At 42.0% G+C, this 17,930-nt stretch overlaps 1 protein-coding gene across 1 annotated transcript in view; it reads right to left on the bottom strand.

Moving 5' to 3' along the window:
• Positions 1–17,930, bottom strand: part of LOC111219086 (anoctamin-1-like) — a 159,564-nt gene that overhangs the window by 75,980 nt on the left and 65,654 nt on the right. Inside the window, exon 10 of the mRNA XM_022741674.1 lies at positions 93–227. Coding sequence (XP_022597395.1) covers positions 93–227 — 135 coding nt within the window. The remainder of the gene's footprint in view (positions 1–92; positions 228–17,930) is intronic.

Below are 17,930 nucleotides of genomic sequence, written 5' to 3'. Positions count from 1 at the left end.
TGGCAATTTAATGTGCTGATAATCAAGTTGTAAAATCAAAATAGCTGACAGACCTTGCTGAACTTTGTGTTTGTAAGTGTGCATGTGTTTACCTTGGTATATTGTCATCGACTGTTGCACATCCATACAGAAAGACAATGACCCCCACTAGAGAGGCAGGAATCAGCATCTGGGTATACAGGCCCAACCAGGCGAAGTACAGACCAATCTTCTCACCAAAATACTTCCTGAACAACACACAAAAATGTAATTTGTATTGATTTTTCAGACAAAACTATCATCTTGGGATCAGTACTTTTGAATTGCACTGATTTGCTTGTCCAGGTTTGTCGAATTCCAAAGGTAAAATGAATAAAATTCAGACATAAATAGCCCTGCGTTAAAACAGTTCAGGGGCTGTGGTTATGTTGCTTAAGGTACTGGTTAGACAATTAGTCCAGGTGCAGTAAAAAACTTGTTTCAAGGCACTGCACCAAGTTTGTAATACTCACAGAGAGGACTTTACAAGTCTCAGGGTATCTGCACATACTCGGCTGTTTCAGAGCTAAATATAACATGACTTTAAAATCACTAATGACAATACAGTGTAGTCCACTCTGAAGCACTGCAGTAGGCTGTGCATGGATTTTTTCGATAATGTTGCTCCACATGCTGCTACCAACTGGCTACACAAGTGTATTACAACTCCGAAAATGACTTATGTCCCTTTGCCTAATTGCTAGGATTTAATGGCACTGTTCCTGTGGACCCCAGGAAGAGTAGTAAAAGACTCAAGTGTTCTTCACTTCATGAACAAAAATTTAATTGTTCATGGTGCACACTGTTACCTTTAGAGAAAATGACGAGATCAGCCTGTGCAGATCCAGCACAACCATATAGTAAATAACCAAAGAATTTTGTATTTAAGCACAAAAGATTAAATCAGCAAAAGGAATACAATTACAGCATCCAATTTTCTGTTGGGGGGTCCGGGGCCATTACCCCATGAAAAAGAAAAACACCACAACAATTTTTTGCCTTGGTACTTTTTCTGACCTTTGCATCAATGACTCTCCTGAACTGTAAGTATCCCAACTATCCTATTTATGCCTTTACTCTATTTTATTAATCCAGATGCAGTAATTGTTTTTTTGTGTCACATTTTTTAAAAGTATTATCTATTAGGTGTCATTTGGACACGTAACAAGTACTGTGATATTGAAAATATCCATCCTATGGATCCCAACGATTAGTGTTTAATATTTAGTCATTTTTTCTAGTGTTTCCCCTAAGTAAACCAAAAGTAGGCCTAATGCTTTTTTTTTTACTATCAGAATTGCACAGAGAGGTTTTTTTGCAACTTCTAAAGCACCATTCAAACGGGGAGTAATCTATCCATCTATCTATCCCCGATAAAGTGAAATACCGTATGTTGCTTTATCGTTATACTTAAACTGTTTGTGTGTCCAATTTTTTTTCGAAGTAGATTTCCAACCAAGCAAACCTACAAGAATAAGAAGAAGACGGCTTTCTCTGAAAGGGATTAGAGCCCACCGGTTGGAAAACCAGAAAAGGTGTCAGAAAGCTGCTAAAACAAGAAGGGATACAAGGTATGTATAACATTTTTAAAAAGTCTAGTTGAATTGTTTTTGCTGCCTTTTTTTTGTATTGATGTAGGATTTTTTCTAACTTTTCATAGGTCTGAGAGAAGTGTGTTACAGCAGTTAGTACCAGTGCAGGAATCGGCTACTGTATCCCCCGGCAAGGCGGCGGACGAGACAGCTCAAGCTGTTGAAGCGCTTCAAAGGGAGCTGGACAGGGCAACTTGGGCGCATGTGGAGTTGGAGACACAGTCTGCAGACCATTTCAATGAGTTTGAACAACAACAACTAGATAACGTCCGATCATTTTTTCAGAATGATGTCTGGTTGAATAATAGAGCCAGTACACCAGTGACACACTTACAGCTCGGGGATACACTGAATTTGCTTGATGAGACTGTACAATCACAGGCAAACAGTGGTATTCCCCATACAGTGCCCACGTGTCTTGGGCAGGGGGTGATACTTTATCAAACACCCTATATGATCAGCTAGAGTTCAAAAACTCAGAAGAGTTGCCTGATTTAAGCGCTATTTATGGCCTATGTTTAGAGCTAAGTAAGAGAGAGAGGGCAGATACAGGTCAGGGGCATGCCTGCTTTTAAAATTTCCGAATTGCAGCAACGTCTTGATTTGAGAGAGATTGATCTCGCTGATCCGGAGGAAGTACCTGATAGAGTCAGACAAAGGCTGTCTGGTGTTATTGATCGTGCGCTAGAGGGTTCACCACCCAATAGTGTTTTAAATGTAGTATTGAGAGGTCCATCCCTGGCCAGCGACATACAGACTATTTTAAATTATAAATAATATAATGCGGACTTGTTTATGGAAGAAATTTCACAAGTCTTACAAAGCAATGACACCTCCTTGACTGACGACGAATTGGAATTTATTGTTATGGTGGCACAGAATAGAAGCAGCGGTACATGAAATTGAAATTGGGGTATGATGAGATTTTAGCAAAGAAAGTGCGCTTTCTGTACAACCCTAACAATAGTGGTGACAACAATATGTGTTTCTCTCTCTGCCTAGTGCATTTTGCTGATGCTGCCATGGCCCACTCTGAAAAATTAGAATATGCTGGGGGTGTTGTGTGGCGTAGTGGTCTAAGCAGGCGCCCCATGTGTGGAGGCTACAGTCCTCGCTGCAGTCGGCCCCGGTTCGAGTCCCGCATTGGACGGCCTTTGCTGCATGTCATTCCCCCTCTCTCTGCCTCCCCATTTCCTGTCTCTCTACTGTACTATCCAATAAAGGCATAAAAAGCCCAAAAAATATACTTTTAAAAAAAAAAAAATTGGAATATGCTAAACAACTGCACAGGGCTGTGGGATTTGATCACATGTACAAAGTATCTCTCTCTAATGTTGGCAAATTTGAGAAACACCTCGGTGTGAAAATTATAGTATTCCACCACACTGCTGAGCGTAAACGGCTGCAGTGTTTTCAAACAACCGAAATCCCCCACACACAGACAATTTGGCTATATCTACATGACGACCACTATTATTTGATTGAAAATCGGACAGGTTTTTTCTTGGGGCTTGGTATGTCTGTCAGTATTGCTACAAAACATATGAAAGTCCGCTCTACCACATTTGTAAGCATAGGTGCAATGTGTGCTTTACAGAGTGTCATAACCACCCGGGCAAAAGCATAAAATGTCCCGACTGTAAGTGCATTTGCAAATCACAACACTGTTTTACCCAACATAAACGAAAAGAGACCAAACATAATGTAATACCCTGTGACACACTGAGGTACTGGTACTTTTGTGTGTGCAATGGACATGGAGGGAAACAAGTTTTGTTTCAACACATTAAAATGTGTGAGTGCCTTCATAAAACACTACAAGCGGCCAAAATACAGCGGATATACATTCATTGCACATAACGCGTCCGGTTTTGATAATTACATACTGTTGGAATACTTTGTCAAAAATGGAATCGCACTCATGGTGATGATGAGGTAGAAGGGTCATTCTCATGTATGACAAAGCATTGCGACAGCGGTGGATTGATTCGTTTAGCTTCATACCCATGTGCCTGTCAAAAACACTGGCAGCCTTAGGATTCGAGGATCTGGAGAAAAGCTAGTTGCCCCTAAAATTTAACACCAGGGCCATTGAATATTACGTAGGGCCATATGAATGTATTTTTTATGCTACATAAATGTACTAATGACAGAACTGTGTAATTTTATTGTTTTCATTTTTATATGTGCTTTTAAACTATGTGAAACATGAATAAAGAAGAAAAGTCTTGATAAATGATCATGTTCTCATTTGTTTTATTAGAAAATTATCATTGTTACAAGCAGTTTAACTTTATTTTCCATATTGTACAGATGTAAAATGATATCTGTGGCATACACCAGGTAATCTTTTGTTAACAAATCGACAAACCATTGCATCACTACAAGCTAGATTAGCTCCATACATGTTTATCAGTTATGTATAAGGTATCCTTTTTTGTATGTGACGTAGGAAAAACACTGTGTTGACCACAGGTTGTAGCATTATTACTCTGAACCTATCTTCTACAATAAAATACATCCATACAGTTTTTCACAAGGAAATCGTTAATCTCTGACGCGAAATTGTCGCAGTAAGGTGGGTTGCCAAAACTGTCAAAAAAATATCCTTGTTTGTGTTTCGTAATATAAATAGCCAACCAATGCTCACCAAGCATGTGTGTATTTTGGTAACTGATCGCATGCATACACTCCCAAGAAATTTGTACCATTAATAATTATTTTTACAATAATACTAGTTAATTATATTGTATTAGTTTTTAACAGTAGTCCAGTAGTACCTGTCTCCTATTTGATATCTCAATAAATGAATAAAAAACAAAATAAAATATCAGATTAACTGTGCAAGGCAATGGTGTTCTGAAGCGGACTTCCAGCCTCACATTGCCTGTCCAGCAACACATTCCCTGAACATCATTCATCGGGCGCCAGGTTGAAACAGAATAAGGTGTATCTGTGAATGTTCTCATTCGTCCAGGTCATAGTAATCTCTCTCTCAAATTAAATCGAAGGCAACTGGACTTGTATTTGTCTGTGGAAGACGTTTCGCCTCTTATCCAAGCGGCTTCATCAGTTCATCATGTATTGGTCTCTCTAGTCCGCACTAGTCTGACCAAGAAAATGGAGAAGGACCCAGGTATTTAACCTCTTGTGGGTGGGTCCACCAAAGTACCTGTGAAAGTACTGGTTTCACCTGACCATTGTTGTGGTCTCAAGTGGACGACCGTCGTTAGGGGTCAGGTGACCCTGTTGTTGTCCCCTGTGAACGACAGTCGTTAGGATCAGGTGAGCCCCTGGTGGATGACGATCGTTGAGAGTCGTCTGAGGTTATGTTGTTGACCCTCCTGGGTACCGATGAAAGGGCGACATTGTAGATGGGGGATAGATGGTGTCGCAGACCACCTCCCCTGTTTAGCGATGGCCTCTCCACTTTTACATAGATGGCTTCCTTGACTCCCCTTTCAAACCATCTGTCCTCCCTGTCCAAGATTTTGACATTGCTGTCTTCAAAGGAGTGTGCCTTTTCCTTTAGGTGGGAGTAGACAGCTGAGACAGGGCCTGAAGAGTTTGCCCTTCTGTGTTGGGCCATACGTTTGTTTAAAGGTTGTTTAGTTTATCCAATATATAGGTCATTGCAATCCTCACTGCATTTGACCGCATATATCAGGTTGCTTTTCTGATTGTGTGGTGTTTTGTCTTTGGGGTGGTGGAATAAGGTGTAGCCCACACCAAAATCTTGACACGTTATGGCCAACGATCTGTCTTTTAGATGACATCTGGTGGTCAGGATCAGCTTGTAATAATCTCTTGTCTACTGTCCTCTGAAAAAGCAGTTAAAACGGATTTGCTGGGTTAGACTTTCCATCTGCATACAGACATATAAAATCAACGAATCCGATTATAACGAATTTAGGGATTTGTCTGATGTAAAGATTTTCTTGGTTGCAAACCCTTGTTCCTGTGGGTATGGAGAAAGTTTTCAAAGACACTCTGTCTATAGCATATTTAGCATTAGCATGTTGTAGAGCCCTGCTGTATTGTGTATTTGCAGCATCCATTAGAGAAAATTCATCTTTTGATCGTATAAATTTCAGAGAAATGTCAACACCATTAAGCAATAGTTTTTCTTGAAATAACAACTCAGCGTGTATTGGCGCACTTAATTATACGGTTCTGCTGTTTCCAGTGTAATGAAACGAGCATGTAGCATTCATGTGACCGCTGGTATCTTTATAAAATAGAACTGCATGTCTAGTGTGTCTTTTCCATAGTTGATCAAACATTCAATTATCCCGCGATATGGATATGTATTGGAAGATTGTGTCATAAGCCTGCCCCATATCAACCTGTGAGAACAGCGTGCATCCGGGATAGTTTATAAAGCCTACGTTTGCAACATTAGACAGGTTTGGACCGGCAGCATTTGTGATTCTCACGCGCGTAAACAGATAGGTGTCATTGCTAGCCGATGTGTAAAACTCCAGAGGACCTGTGTCTGTTATGGCCCTGGAGGGATTTCAACAAATGTAGATTTTTCTTCACACATTCTTCTGACTGATTATGAATGTGAGCCATGGTTATTTTGTGAAAAAAACAACTTCGGTTGATGGCTGACTTCTTTTTGACACCTTTGCTTGTTTTACGTCATTTAGACAAGGGGAGGCTGCACTCCTGTCAACGCGGGGGTCTTTTTAATGGTCTTCGGGTGTATACCACCAATCGATACTGTATTTCTCGCAATGTAGACACCACATCCCCCACAATGTTTGTGGTGGCTGTTTTCAAATGAGGTTTAGCCAAGCTGAACCTTCTTTATAACAAGGGTACGGTCATACCAAATAGATATAGAAATATACTTCCTAACCCTTTACCATATTGTGTACTTGTTCCAATAAATCCCCTTAATTCTCCCGCCTGATTCATATAATGACACATATCTGGAGTCATCACGGTGTGTGCACCATTTTTCATCCACCACTTAGAAATAATGCTTCACTGGTCTGAAATGTAATTTGATGATTACTATGAGAAGGGTATATACTGGTTTTGGTCATTTTTCAATGAGATCTCAATATCATCAATGGTCGATTTAGAGAGTGATGTGTAGTGTGGCTTGTCATAAGTCAGAGTGGGCATATGCCGAACCTCATCCGAGACATTTATACAGCGGAGGAGTGGCACAAAGTTCATAATCCACAATGTCGCTATGAACAAATATATAACTTCCACCGTGAATGTCGGTGGGGTAAGGAGCGGTAGACTTTCCTAAAATGAGAAGTTGACTGTCACAAACCGGCGCCCCGGATCGAATCCCAGTATTTCTGTCAGCCGTCTTTTAAACATTATAGAGGTTCCTTCTGACCCCGAAAAATGAATAAGATTTGTAATATTGTTGTATTGCAAACTTATGTGGGATGTTGCCTGGTGTGTGAGGCATTTAGAATTAAATTCTTTAACTATTCTAGGTATAGAATCATAAAAACCAACAGATAGAGAAACAGTCAATGTCTGCTGTGTTTTAGAATCATATACTATCACATCAGGCATCTTCTGCTGTAAAATTTGGCCAGACCCTGGGAATTTGGAGCTCGATAAATCCCACCTCGTATGGCTTGTTCAGAATAAAATGTCCCTTTCAATGCTTCACCAGCAATCCGTTAGTCTATACAAAGGGGGATGTCTGGCTATGTGCTCTTTCACTGTGAAAAAGTCATCTGTTTGTTCATAACATTTCCTAAACACACCTGAGTTTTGATATTCTCACAGTATCCCAGACACTGTATTTAAAGGATACAGCTCTCTGTGGTTTCGATTTGTACAAGTTGTTAAAGACTTCCTTCCCATTGTCTTTATTCACGGCAACTGGCGGTATCTTTATTGATCTATGGTATGACTTGTTGTAGGCATCAACAAGGTCATTGACAACATTAACGTATCTGCGTGAATTAACAGATGTTAAATACCTCCACATTCGAGTCTTGAAGGTTCTGTTGAAGCGTTCCACTACACTGGCTTTTGTCTCATTTGATGTTGAAAAATGCATGATTTTATGCTGATCCATTAGTTGTTGAAATTGTTGACCCATGCGTACTTAGAAAATACATCACTACATGTCAACAAGTATCGCTAGTTATCATTTTCAGAGGAATATTCACTCATATCAACTAAATCGGTTTGAAACTGTTTGTTGATGCCGCTAACCAGAACCCTATTCCTAAGTCTCTAGCTGCTTTGACGTGGAGGGTATACACATCTTGCCCCAATAAATAATGTTTAATATCACGCAGCTTTGGTGTCACTCCTGTACAATCTCTGACCGCATTGCGCAGCTTATGCACACTTCCAAGACCCCCCGGGTGAGAGGGATCATAATAGATCTTTTGCAACGTGCTTTCCATGATTGATGTGAAACACAAATGACCGTGTCATGTTTGTAACAATACCTTTTATTTATTATTATTATTTTCCTACCTGTGCTAATCAGTGTAAAACACTGTCACACAAAAGAAAAAAACTGAGTAAAATATACAATGTTTGATACAAAACCTTTTACTTATTTTTACTACGTGTGTTAATCACAGAATAAAAAACAATCTAAAATGATTAAACAGAAAAAAAACAATGTTGGATGCATTGCTTTCAGTCCTCCTCTAACCCTCTCCAATAGTCACCAACCATTTGAATTTGCACTACTTTCATAAAGTCATCGCCGATCATGTTATCATGCATTTCTTTTATTTTGTCAGAGATGCTCTCTGCAGCACCTCCGACTCAGTCCTCAGAGCCTTTGATGCCATTTGCTCAGTCCAGTCTTTGCATAAAGGCTATCAAAGTGGCGCTCACAGAAAGACCCAGTGATCTCCAACAGACACTGGTGGTGTTTCTGGCTGGGCAGACTGATCTGGCAGCCATAGCAGTTCTCTTCCCAAAACTTGTACACAATACTGTTAGGTAAGTGGAAAATGCTGATTTTGGCGTCCAAGAACTTCTTAGACTGCGCTCCAGTCATGTTATTGTCCACAGCAGAGCTGACCCCCACCGTATCGTGTGAGTCGGCAGGGGGTGGTGATGGAGACACTGGAGATATCGGGGTGTCCTGATCATCAGAGATAGAGGAGGAGATAAGGATGATCGAGGTGATGGGGGAGGTGTCCAGGAGGGCTGAGAAGGAGAAGTTGGAGGAGATGGTGTTGATGATGATACTGAAGGCGGTGACCAGGATGGTTGTGATAGAGGAACCCTACTGCACAGGGTGTTGTCTGATATTCAACAGAATAAATGTACCCATTTACCCCCTTGAACTCTATCTTAAAACCATCCGAAGGCTTTATACGTCTCTTTTTGCGATGAGGCACATCCGGTTTGGCTTAAGCACACATATCTGCAATACTGCAGGCATTGTTGATGTCCTGTTTTCCGTTGTTAGGCATGTTTTTGCTAAAAAAGCGTCCTTTTCTTCTGCTGGTCTGAAAAAAAAAAAGCTGTTAAAATGACTGTGGTTGAACAGCATATACATATATATATATATATATATATGCTACAGTATCACAATCAAAACCGACCAACTAGGAGGTGCATGAGCAATTGACGTAAACAAAAAAAACATTAAACCGATAAAAAAAACATTAAACCGATAAAAAAAAATCTCCCTAAATCTGAAAAAATACACCTTCACACACACAAACATCAGCTAACCCTTTATTTTTCCTCCTACACCACATCCAATGCAGAACACAAAATAGAGGAAAAAACAACACAAAATAGCTAAAGTATTTCATTTAATCTATAATCAAACAATTAACAGGAAAAAGTATACATACCTTATGTGCACAGGACGATGGCAGGTATCGGGGGTGCGGCTTATTGGACTGTGGGCGGGGTTATGGGAGGAGTCACCAGCACATCTTGTTCAAGTGCTCTCTTCCAATTAGTGTATCCACGTTTTGTGAATATATCTTCTTGTTCGGAATTGGAAACACCAAATTTGTGACAGGCAAAGCAAAAGCAGGCATCATGAGAGAGAGAATATTATAGTCATGGCTGAGACAGGTACAAGCCGGCACTAAAGCTTCTCACAGTTTGTCCGTTTGGGTTAACTACTTAAAATTGGCTGGGCTGGGCTATCCATATTCAAATCAGGAGCGGACATGGCAGAGCTGGAGGATGGTGTGTCTGGATTTTGTGGAGGACAGAAGTTTGCTGAACCCGACACCAAGTCAGTAACACTTTGCTCGGTGCTGTTAAATGTGCTGGGCTTGACAGTGGATGCAGCATGCACTGAGGTTGAGGTGGGTGCCTGTTTTTTAATGAGCCACCTATCCATGCTGGACGATTTACCTAGTGAGCAAAATAAAACTAATCGTGTTAGCCTTCTGTAAAAATATTTTATACCCAACAAGCCAATTCCAGTGACTAGCAACAAATCAACTATAGCTAGCCTGGAGCTGGCTAGCTAGCTGGCTAATCACTAAACCAATAGCCACCAAATGAGCTAGTAACTTAAAACAAATATGCAGCTTGCAAAACATGCAAACTCAACTGAAACTATACAAGACTACTAATAGAACTTATAAGAATCAAAGGTATTAACAGTTTAAATTGGATTGCTGAGAGCAGCTAGCTACAAACAGGTCTTGCAATTCACTTAACAGTGTCTGTACCGCATGTGTGAAGAAGAGTCATGGTTTGGCGATAATGTAAAGGAGGAGCCCTTACTAAGCACACCCACACCTACAAAATGGCCAATATGAAAGAGGTGCATTTTTTGATAACCAATGACAAAATTACAGAAAACTATGAACGCTCATGTTACGGCCGCCACTCTGGCCATTTTTGTTGTGTCTGGTTTTCCTGGCTGCCAGGCTGCCTGCCGAGCTGCCTGCTCCGTCCACCCGGATGCTCCACCCTCTCTGGCCTGATTGGTGCGGCCTGTTTGCAGCTGGCCAATCCCTGCCGCCCAATCAGGAACCACCAGCTATAAAACCCCGGCTAGCCTGTCAGTCTGGTTGGCTGACTGTTGGTGGCAGCTCGCCTCATTGTTTTGTTGGAGTTTCACCAAAACACTTTCCATTATAATTGTCTCATTTTTAATTTTATTTTCTTCCTCCTGTGTGCTGTGAGTCTGTGTGTGGATGCTCTCAGCATGATGACGAAGGAATGTGCTAAGTTTTTAAACATTCATAAGGGTGATTATTTGTGATGTGAATGTAACCAAACTGCTCTAGTCTGTTCTTAGTAATATCTAATTTGTTCAACAAAACTTTTATAAAGATTTGAGTTTTTGAGAATTAAGTTTTTTGAAGAGTTTTGTCTAGCACTAACATATGATAGTTTAGTCTTCCTGCGAAAGTAAGAAAATAAACAGAACTCGGTAATATCTTTTTCCGTAACCGAGGATCGGACCGCCAAGGCCCCCGCCTTGGTCTGCTGCCCAATCCACAATGCACCGGATCCCTCTGATTCTTCCTGCAGGAACTGGAGACGAACCCATGTAGCCGGTTGAGGCTGGGCCCGGCCGGGCCCCATGGGCTAAGGCCCGGCCACCAGGCGCTCGTCCACGGGCCCCAACCCCAGGCCTGGCTCCAGGGCGGGGCCCCGGTGTCCCTCCGGGCCGGGTACTCGGGTTCTGGAGATCAGCCTTAGAGATAGGGTGAGGAGCTCGGTCATCTGGGAGGGACTCGGAGTAGAGCCGCTGCTCCTCCATGTCGAGAGGAGCCAGTTGAGGTGGTTCGGGCATCTAGTGAGGATGCCTCCCGGACGCCTCCCTGGGGAGTTGTTTCGGGCATGTCCCACCGGGAGGAGACCTCGAGGTCGACCAAGGACACGCTGGAGGGATTATATCTCTCGGCTGGCCTTGGAACGCCTCGGGATTCTCCCGGAGGAACTGGTGGAAGTGGCTGGGGAGGGTGCTGTCTGGACCTCTCTGCTGAGGCTGCTGCCCCCGCGACCCGGATCCGGATAAGCGGGAGACGACGAGACGAGACAGTAATATCTTTTTCAGCAGTTCTTTTTTTATTTTGTTTTCATCAGGGATAACAAGCACCCTTGAGATGCACATGCAGCTCGTGTCATTTTATTATTGTCGCCACAGGTATGGAGATTTTTCTTTTGTTTTAGTGGTTTTTGAGAGTTTTCATTGTTGTGTCTGTTCAGTCAGTGCAGTTGAATGTTTTTTGTTGTTGTGGGGGCTGGATGTTTATGCGTATACCAGATGATGTGGTTTTAGTGTAATTAGATTTGGTGTTTAATTGTGAATTTCTATTTTTTATTGTATAAGTTGTGGACGATTAGTTTTCTGATTATCTATTTGAATTTGGTTGTTTTCCAGTTTAATTTAATTAATTGATTTATTGATTTAAATGTTCTTCTCTAAGTTGTATTCCTAATATGTTTATTTTTTTATATATTTATTTTATTTATTTAGTTTATTTCAGTTTATTGTTTGTTTTGTTGTTATTTAATTTTTCTATGTTGCTTTTTTATATATTATTATATTTATATTATATTATATATTTTATATTTTTCTTATAGTTTTTTAGAGTTGCTAAAGAGAAGGCAAAAAACAAGAAAAGACGTTTTCAAGATGGTTGAATGGATAATAAGCACTGTTGAGACACACATGCAGCTCATGTATTTTTATTATTGTCACCACAGAGTAAAAAAGAGTAAATACCCAGTCTTGTCTCCTGCTATCATTGTCACCACAGAACACAACGCAACCCACACCGGCTGTTTAGTAGCACGTACGGGTTACATAAGGAGATAAATCAGGCACACCTGTGAGCTGGGGGCAGGCAGAATGGAGGAGAGATTGACTTAAGTGGGAGAAAACTAAAAGCTTTCATCCACTTTCTGGATAACTACTCATCTCAAAAGAGGAAAGTGGTGAAGTACATGAAATGAAAGAGTGACAGTTGTTTCAAGAACCAGCTGAATTTCCAGGAGTTCCTGTGGCAACCATGTTCTGGAAGTGTGCTGATCCCTGAAATGGGTTTGGATGGTGGGTCCTTTTCTCTTGTGGGTCCTTTGACATGCAAAGGTGCTGCTTGTAAACTTTTCATTAGTCCTGTTAAGGGACTTTTGTTCATCAAGATGTGTCCAACCTCACTCACTCTTGCCCAGCCACAAAGGCAGAAGCGTCGATATTGTGTCTGACTGAGCTGCTTATTGCCCACCCAACCAATACTGAACTTTAGGGGCTCTGGGGCTGAAAAACGAAGTCAACACTGAAGCACCAAAAACTGCAGTTCCTCTAATGACCACTACAGTCTGACTCTAACAGTGAGTCAATCCCCACAGACTCCCATTTTAAAATGTCCAAAGAAAAAAACATGTTTACAGCTTGGTACACAAAACCTGTTTACATTTTATTAAGGCTTAAAATTATTAGTATGTTTGCCACAAACATGCACTAAAGTCTTGGCTCAACACACACCGCACCTCTTTGTCCATTTTTGGATTAGCTGGGAGGCTACATCCATCTTTATTTACAGTCTGTTTACCACAGTGTTGGAGTATTTCAGGCTATTAAACCTAAAACTGTTTAATGATTTACACTAGTGGATATTTAGGTGCTAAGGGTGAGTTGTGGTTTAAACATCTGCCTCAAGGAAACTATTTACAACCACTGATAATGACCACTCTATGGGCATGTGTAGGGGGCAGCCGGAGGTAACAGAGGTAGAGAAGTGGTAATTTATGTGTAAACACTAACTGTCTTCTTTTTGGCGCGCTGAGTTTTAGGTTTCACTTAGGGTCGGAGTCAGATGGGAAGGAGGAAGCCAGCAGAGCCAATCAGAAGACGACAAAACGCCCATGCACATTTCTTTGTTTGTATCTGTATAAATACACTGGATCAGGGAAAGTTAGGTTATCAGACTGTGGACTGACCAACACTTGTTATTGGTTAGGGAAATACACATCTGATCCAGAATTCTGTATTTGTTCATTGCTTGTTGAAAAGATTTACTAAACAAATTTAACTAAATTCTTTGGTGTGGACATTTACTGGTCTTTTGAGTATTTTGAACACTGCACACACCCCGTGGGGGGGTGAGAGTTTTTTCCTCCAAATAGCAAAAAACTCCTTCAATTTGGTGACCCTGACGTGATGCTTAACTGACCAGCAGCATGAATGCGGGAGGCAGGTGAACACTGTGGAGGTGAAAAAGGGATCCCAAATAATAAGGTAAGCACCACCTTTTTAATAAAAGTGTGCAGATTGGACAAAACTAAATTATCCTCCAGCATGAAGTTCATCCTTCCTCCTGCTAGTATTTAATGGGTAATCTGAGTAAAACCAAGCAGTGAGCAAAAAGTTTGTACGTTGTAGGGGGCCTACACGTACTTTTATTAAAGTAGGGGGCTTCGGGCCTTAAAAGCCTACTTGTAGTTTTAGTATTGTAGGGGGCTTCGGGCCTTAAAAGCCTACTGTCTGTGTCTGTACGTAGTAGGGGCTACACGTACTATTTAATCTGTAGGGGGCTTCGGGCCTAAAAGCCTACTGTCTGTGTCTGTACGTAGTAGGGGCTACACGTACTATTTAATCTGTAGGGGGCTTCGGGCCTTAAAAGCCTACTGTCTGTGTCTGTACGTAGTAGGGGCTACACGTACTATTTAATCTGTAGGGGGCTTCGGGCCTTAAAAGCCTACTGTCTGTGTCTGTACGTAGTAGGGGCTACACGTACTATTTAATCTGTAGGGGGCTTCGGGCCTTAAAAGCCTACTGTCTGTGTCTGTACGTAGTAGGGGCTACACGTACTATTTAATCTGTAGGGGGCTTCGGGCCTTAAAAGCCTACTGTCTGTGTCTGTACGTAGTAGGGGCTACACGTACTATTTAATCTGTAGGGGGCTTCGGGCCTTAAAAGCCTACTTTCTGTGTCTGTACGTAGTAAGGGCTACACGTACTATTTAATCTGTAGGGGGCTTCGGGCCTTAAAAGCCTACTGTCTGTGTCTGTACATAGTAGGGGGCCTACACGTGCTATTTTATCCTATGTCTGTATGTTGTAGGGGCTACACGTACTATTATTTAAGTAGGGGGCTTCGGGCCTTAAAAGCCTACATTTTGTGTTAGTAAATGTGTTCAAAAGGTGCCGGGGGCGCCTAGTGTCTAAACGTAAAATTGTGTTATTATAAGGGGAATGTTGGGTGGGCCTGGTGTATGTTAACCATATACGTATTTCTAATAAGGTAAAGTATTGGGGTGGTTTGGATGGATAATTATTTCATGAATTAAAAGATCGGGATACTGTGTGAAATTTAAACACCCAGTGAGAGACCGCAGCCACTCATTAGGAGGGAGCTGTAGAAGCTTGTCTCTCAGCAGCCCTGATTGACCTACAGGAGTCATTCATGAGATATTTCCATGTGTAAAATACATTAATGAATTTGTAGTGTATAACTGAGGAATTTATTTGTAAACATGGAAGGTGAATTCAATCGTGAAAAAGTAGAGTCCAATATTCCCACTTTAGAAAAAGATTTTGGAGTTCCAGGGACTTGAGGAAAGAAATGGGAAATAATAAAAAAACAATGTGCTAGTGTGTCAGCCAGAGAAGAAAAGAGGGAGGGTCTTAAAACATTTAGAGGACTGGTACGGAACAAAGCGACAGCTTGGCTGGTTTACACATGACGACCGTAAAGAAGACATAAAAAAGACACTCCAGACACGACTGACACCACTAGGACAAAAGACCACCAACTACACCACAAAAAGAGCCACCAGTTAAAAGAGTCATTGACTTCGATCAGGATATGGAACAAGGAGTTAAGCATGAAAACTCAGGACAGGGGTCAGAGATTATGGAGAAAAGGAGAAATAGGTGGGACGTTGAGAAAGTGAGAGAACAGAGTAGACAGATGTCGTAGGGAGTTTGTGGAGGGCAGTATGATGATTTAGGGTTAGAGGGAGAGAGTAAAAATTAAGGTGAAGAGAAGATATTAGGAAATATACATAGCGTTATAGTAGAAGGGACAGGATTAAGAAGGTCTGAGAGACTTAAAGAACGTAGGGAGAAGGAAGAAGGATTTTAACAGCCCAAAGACCTGCAGATGCCCCTATTTGGAGGAGACACTCATAATATTCCAGTTAAATATAAATCATTCTCATTGGGTGACATGACAGCCTTAGTCAATCAGCTGCCTCCTCTTAGGGATGGAGCTAAACCATAGTTAAACAAAGTATCACAGCTCACACAGGGACAAACATTGGCCATGGGGGATATGAGAGGCCTACTTGGTCACTCATGTGGCTCCTGGGAGAGTGAAGCTGCAGCTACAACAGGCTAGAGACCAGGCGACAGATAAGAAAGCTAGTGTTAAGCAACGTAAACAAATGCTGCAAATGCCTTCTACAGATGTTGTTGCTGCTTCAGCTCTTTCCCTATCCCCACCTCCCCCTCCTAACCCTTCCCCCAATCCATACCCTTACTACCCTGTACATATTCCAGTGCCAGTACTCACACCAGGTGAGATGTTCCAGGGTCCAGGAAACCAGGGAGGGAGGGGAGGCAATAAGGGAGGAGCAGGGGGAGTGAAAAACAAGGGATGATTTATTTGTGGAGCAATGGATCATTGGGTCAATGATTGCCCTTATAACGGCTATGCTCAGCAGCAGGGAAGAAGCAGAGGTCCCTCAGGAGGGGCAGCCTCAAATCCACCCCAGCAGGCACCCAATCCACATATGGCCCCAGGAGGATGGCCTCCACAATCTGGTGCATGGGGACAGTTCCCACAGCAGCCATAGGGGTGCCAAACAGAGGGGGAACTACAGGGCTTGGCAGCTCCCTGTTTTTCTCTGAAGGTGAATGGGAAAACACAATGGGTCATGGTGGACACAGGAGCTCGAAACTCAACCTTGAGTGATCCACCTTGCAGACTTTCACCCACCTATGTTTCTGTTTTGGGATTTTCTGGCACTGAACAAAAACTGCCTTTCACGGAAGAAACTGTTGTGACTGTGGGAAACCAAACGCTGAGACATGCCTTTGTCTATGCACCTGACTGTCCTGTGAACTTGATGGGAAGAGACTTGTTGGTTCGCCTGGGAGTTGCAGTGAAATGTGCACCTCAGGGAACAACTATGCATTTTCCAGATGGAACTGTGATCACCTGCAGCTCTTCTATCGATACGTCTGTTAAGCAAATGCCCCTGGGTGCCTCTGTTCCATATACTGCTGCTGGACCACCAGCTGATGTATACTGGGTATTGTTAAATACAGGAAATAGTTCCTTGGTATAACAATTGGGTTTATGGGCTCCGTAGATTCACTCTCTCAACTCCTACCACTCTGTTCCTGATCCTCCCCATTGTACTATCTGTCACAGGCCACATCTTTGGCGCCCCCCAATTACACTCAACTGTTTTTTTCTTGATGTTTCTGAGAGACAAGCGTCTGCATATGGTGTCCTCTATCAGACACAAAGGGGGATTAGGAGACTGTTAATATACTGCAGTGTATTGTTTGATGTACAGGAAAAAAGACCTGCTCCATGTGTCAGATATGCAGCAGCAGTTGCTAAATTGACAGAAAAAATTGCACATGTAGTCATGCACCACCCACTGATAATCTTAACTCACGCTATAGTTGCATTTGTGACATCCTCTGCATTCACACTGACACCACTAAGACAGAGCAGGATTCTCAAAGTGTTAACACAACCACACATAACATTTGTACATCAAGAAATCAACATGGCAGAACAAATACTGGAAGGGACACCACATTGTTGCATAACAGCTACACAGGATAGGACCAAGGTGAGGACTGATTTGAGTGAAACACCTTTGGTAAATCCTGAAGTGGAAATGTATACAGATGGCTGTTGTTTCAGACAACCAGATTGTGGGTTGCAGGCAGGATACGCAGTGGTGGAACTAGGGATAGATGAGACGCCCCGAATAGTCAAATAGGAACAGATGACAGGAAGCGTGTCAGCGCAGAAAGTAGATTGGTGATGATATAAATATGGCATGTAAATAGTCAAGCGATAATGCCCCCTCAGTGGCTACACACCATGTTGACACAGACTCATGGACCTGACCACAGGAGTACTGGACAGATGACACATGACTTACAACACTGGTGGATTGATGGTAAGAATGTTGTAGTCAAAAACTTTGTTAAAGACTGCTCAGTGTGCCAGACATGTAATGTAAGACCAGCTCTTAGAGCAGAGGCTGGCAAATATCCAGAACCAGCTGCACCAGGTCAGGAAATCACTATTGATTTCACAGACATGTTAAGCCGTGAAGGTGGGAAACGTTATTTGTTGGTGATTGTGGACTCCTTCTCACGGTGGGTTGAGGCCTATCCCAC

The sequence above is a fragment of the Seriola dumerili genome, unplaced genomic scaffold (assembly GCF_002260705.1).
Source record: "Seriola dumerili isolate Sdu_G_001 unplaced genomic scaffold, Sdu_1.0 BDQW01000056.1, whole genome shotgun sequence".
NCBI lineage: Eukaryota > Metazoa > Chordata > Actinopteri > Carangiformes > Carangidae > Seriola > Seriola dumerili.
Note: the sequence above shows the minus strand (reverse complement) of the source record. Positions and strands in the feature narration are given on the sequence as shown.